This window comes from Entamoeba dispar, genomic scaffold (assembly GCF_000209125.1).
Source record: "Entamoeba dispar SAW760 scf_1105229459249 genomic scaffold, whole genome shotgun sequence".
In the NCBI taxonomy this organism is placed as follows: domain Eukaryota; phylum Evosea; order Mastigamoebida; family Endamoebidae; genus Entamoeba; species Entamoeba dispar.
In genome coordinates this window covers 11527-15500 of record NW_001853598.1, presented here as the reverse complement: position 1 = coordinate 15500, position 3974 = coordinate 11527, and the positions used below count along the sequence as shown (strand labels likewise).

General features: G+C 24.8%; 4 protein-coding genes across 4 annotated transcripts in view, besides 5 other annotated features; all 4 read right to left on the bottom strand.

The window, feature by feature from the left end:
- EDI_096820 (protein DJ-1, putative) overlaps positions 1–68 on the bottom strand; it is a gene marked incomplete at both ends in the record, with an annotated part of 627 nt that extends 559 nt beyond the window's left edge. The window contains one exon of the mRNA XM_001735567.1: positions 21–68. Within this exon, the coding sequence (XP_001735619.1) occupies positions 21–68 (48 nt within the window). The remainder of the gene's footprint in view (positions 1–20) is intronic.
- Positions 69–94: 26 nt separating this feature from the next.
- Positions 95–181: a sequence feature (AT_rich).
- Positions 173–1716, bottom strand: EDI_096810 (uncharacterized protein; the record flags this gene model as incomplete). The annotated part of the gene is made up of 2 exons (XM_001735566.1): positions 173–340; positions 394–1716. The coding sequence occupies 2 exons, from the start codon at positions 1714–1716 to the stop codon at positions 173–175; spliced, it is 1491 nt and encodes a 496-aa protein (XP_001735618.1).
- Positions 616–657: a sequence feature (AT_rich).
- An 88-nt stretch (positions 1717–1804) lies between the features above and the next one.
- EDI_096800 (importin subunit alpha-3, putative) lies at positions 1805–3280 on the bottom strand (the record flags this gene model as incomplete). Its single annotated transcript, XM_001735565.1, has 1 exon — positions 1805–3280. One exon carries the CDS (start codon positions 3278–3280, stop codon positions 1805–1807), a length of 1476 nt encoding a protein of 491 aa, XP_001735617.1.
- A 9-nt stretch (positions 3281–3289) lies between these two features.
- Positions 3290–3324: a sequence feature (AT_rich).
- A 3-nt stretch (positions 3325–3327) lies between these two features.
- Positions 3328–3451: a microsatellite.
- A 52-nt stretch (positions 3452–3503) lies between these two features.
- Positions 3504–3556: a sequence feature (AT_rich).
- A 347-nt stretch (positions 3557–3903) lies between these two features.
- Positions 3904–3974, bottom strand: part of EDI_096690 (mitogen-activated protein kinase organizer, putative) — a gene marked incomplete at both ends in the record, with an annotated part of 831 nt that continues 760 nt past the window's right edge. The window contains one exon of the mRNA XM_001733249.1: positions 3904–3974. This exon is cut by the window's right edge and continues 760 nt beyond it. Coding sequence (XP_001733301.1) covers positions 3904–3974 — 71 coding nt within the window.

Here is a 3974-nt window from a genome sequence, read left to right as displayed (position 1 = left end):
AGAATATCGATAATAGTTACAGCTTCTAATTCTTCACTTCCATTAGCAATTACAACTAATGCCTTCATTGAAATATATCTTTTAGTTCAAAAACTATTTTAAATAACAAAAAATTAAATAAACAAACTAGAAAATTGTTATAAATTAGCAAAATTAAATTTAGAATTTTTTTTTAATTAAAGAAATAAGTCATTGAATAGTCTATGTATGACAATAAAAGTGTAACTGTAGTAATACTAAAGAAAGATGAAAGGCTGTATGAATCTAATGTTGAGTAAGAAAAGTAAAGAGTAAAGATTAAAGAAAGGAAATAAAAAGAATGGTTTGTTTTTATAATATTCTAAGTTATCAATTTTTAATCATTAAAACAAAATCACAAATAAAAAAACAAACATTAGATTTAATATGAATTTTAAGAATATAATCTAATTGTATGAAAGTTACTATGGATAATACATACATTAATACTACTGTATAATAATTTGTAAAGAAGAAATGTATTGGAAAGATAACAACTAATTGGATGATTAAACGTCGTGAAAATGAAAATAAAATACTTGCAAAAATGAAAAGAATCCATTTTATACTACTAGAACGTGTTGAATAAATATTAGGATAATTAATATTTAAAGAATTATCTATTAAGAAATAATAAAAGAGTGTACCATTTATGCAATTAAAAACACAGAGTTGCATTATAATAAATAAAATATGAGTTAAAACAGAAAAAGATTGCATAGATTCTGGTGTTAGTATATCTCGAATTAAATGACAGATTAATATAATAAGTTGTAATAACAATGAATATAATGTTGTTTTTGATGGTGTTGCATGAGTTTTTATACACAAACAATATATCCATGAAAATAATGGTGAAAATAATAAGAAAAGTGTAATAATTCCAAAACTGTTATTATCAAATGTTGCTTCATTACAAAAAGAAAATAATATAAAGAATATTCCAAGAGTTAAGAGGACTGAAGAACCATTAATTAACATAGCAAGTTGGAATGAGTTTAGTGATTGTGTAATATCAATTTTTTGTGGTGAAAACTTACTAATGAAAGATAAAATAATGACAATACCAAAAATAAAGATAGACCTTGTCAACAAAGTTGTAATAAATGAAGAATTATAAATAAATTGATAAGGTACTTCTTTATCTTTGACTTGTAAATAAGAATAATAATATTGTGGTATTATGTCTTTGTTTTCTTCTAATACATAACGCTGATTACCATTTTGATTACTAATAGAATATGGAGTAATTAATACATCACTAAGTTGATACCCATCAGAGAAAATATCAAGGTGAAATTCGTTATTAAGATAATAAATAGAATTCTCTTTATATCCTAGAGGTATACCAAGAACATTAGTATTACTACCTACTCTTATCATTGAAGTTACTGGTTTACCTCCAACATTAAAATACAACCAAGTATCATCATTAATTAATTGTATTAAAGTGGAGCTGTTAACGGTTTTACATTTATCTTTTGAGTTTAGTGGGTAAACGCTGATAGATTTACTAAACATAACGATAAAAGTTTCTTCAAACTGAATACAAGGAATTACCTCTTCAATACTATGTTTGGTTTGTGTCTTAAAAGAATAAGCATCAATAAATTTAACTTTTATTTCATCAAATATTGGTAATGAAGTTATTTGATATGAAAAAAGAAATAAAAACAAGAACACCAAAGATGATCCCATAACTTCTACCCTTTTTTAGTTTTTGTATTTTATTAAAAAAGAAAGAATAATGAACCATTTTCAAAAATAAAATTGACAATCAATCACATTAGAAATCTTCTTCATCAAAATAACCATCATAAAACTGAGAAATAATATCAGATGCAATCTTTTGTATTGACTGAGACAAAGAAAATTCATCAAACGTCAAATTATTAATCAAATTTACAGCATCTACTTCTTCAAATGAAACAGCAATTTCATTTTGTCCTTCATCATTAATCATTTCTTCACCCAATATCAACAACCTTCGTATTCCAATCAATAAGTTCTCAATAAATTGTTCTCGATTCTTTAATTCAATTATAAGCAACTGTGAAATAAAATTATAAACTCCTTCTGTTTGAGAAATATAAGTTAGTCCCATATCATCAACCTTTTCTAAGGCATTTACTAATACCCATCCACACTCAATTTTTAAAGGTGTAGATACAGTTGTAGCTCCTTCAAAAATAACTGATTGAAGTAATCCATTAGAACAGATCATATTTGCAACGTTTAATGTAGAACAAAATACTAAATTGGATAAAGTCCATAATGCTGATCTTATTATTTCATTATCACGTTGATCTAAAATTTTTGCAATAATATTAAGAACATCATTTTCTATTAATGACTGAATGAGAATATCAGATATAGAAGCAATGGAGCCAATACACGAAATAGCAGCAAGACAAATATTATCATTTGTTGATCTGGAGTATCGAATTACAACTGGAAGTAAGTTATTAGCATAACGATAACAATTATCATTATTTTCACATAAGGAAACAAAACCTGTCATTGCTTGTAATACTAAATCAGGATTGTCTTGATTAGAAATATTGAATAAATAATTTATAAATGGTTCTAATTGTTGTTCTGGAATTGATGGTTTAAATCTACAAAAATTACTAAATAACCATGCTATCTTTGATAAAATTTCTGGATCACAAACAGTTGGTACTATTGAAAGAATAAGTTTACCTGACTTTTCAAATACAATATTTCTAGTATCAACAGTTTCTGATGAAATATTACAATAAGTCCATATAATGTCAAGTTGTAATTCAGGTTGATTTAATAATGGTAGAGTTGCTTCAATAATTCCATTGAATAATAATGCATTTACATGATGCCTTTCACAAGAAGAACAATTAATAACAACAAAAAGAATATCTTTTTTAGAATTAATAGGAATATTTGTTTTAAGTAATTCTATCATCTTTCTCATAACTCCATTATTAATAAGTAAGTCATAATAATGTGACTCAGCAGCTTCACTTCGTTTTCCAAGAGCATTACAAATTTTATGTAACATTTGAAGAGTAGAAATAGTTGCTGATTGATTATTTTGTTGTAGCAATGTCATAGCAATTTCAATATCATTGTCATTAAGTCCTATAACTTGTAGTAGTGAATTGTTATCGTCTAATGTTCTTTTCTTTTTTAACATTTCATCCCTCTTTTTTTCTCTTAGTCCATTAAGTCGTTGACTTCTTAGACTACAAGCATCATTGAGATTTTGTTCATTCTTTCTAAACATTAGAATAAGTAATTAAAAAAAATTGAACTTATTAAAATATAAAACCCTATTTTGTTTTTTATTTTCTTTTTTTGTTTTTCTGAAATTTTTAATATTCTAATAAAATTCATCATTTTATATTTCTTTTAAATTATTTTATAATAATTTTAATATTACTTTTCTTTTTAATTTAAAGAACTAAAAATTAATTTAAATACAAGTCTTATCATGGCTGGAAAGTATGTTATTTTTTTCTTTTTATATTTGTTAATTTCTATCATTATTTATTTATATTAACTGTCGATGGTTAACATATAGGAAAGGAAAGTCATTATCTACACAACCAGGAATGTTTGGTGTTGGAACTGCTGCAGGAATTCCAGTGTTTGTTAATTTTTACTATCAAATAACTGTGTTAATATTTATTCTATAGAACACCATATTTTGTTATGTTCCTTTCAATTGGACTTATTGCTGTCGTTATAGTTGGACATATTGTTGCACATATGTTTAGAGGAGATTCTAATCCAACAACGAATTAATTTTCGATTGCTATTTTAATTCAATTCTAAAAAACATTTGTTTTCTTTATTAAAAAAAAATGCTTTACTTGTAAATAACAAAATGTTGTTTCTATCATTTAATTATTGTGGAGCATACATTTTAATTGTTTTATCTACACACCCTGTAAAAAATCTTAATCCTGTTTGATCAA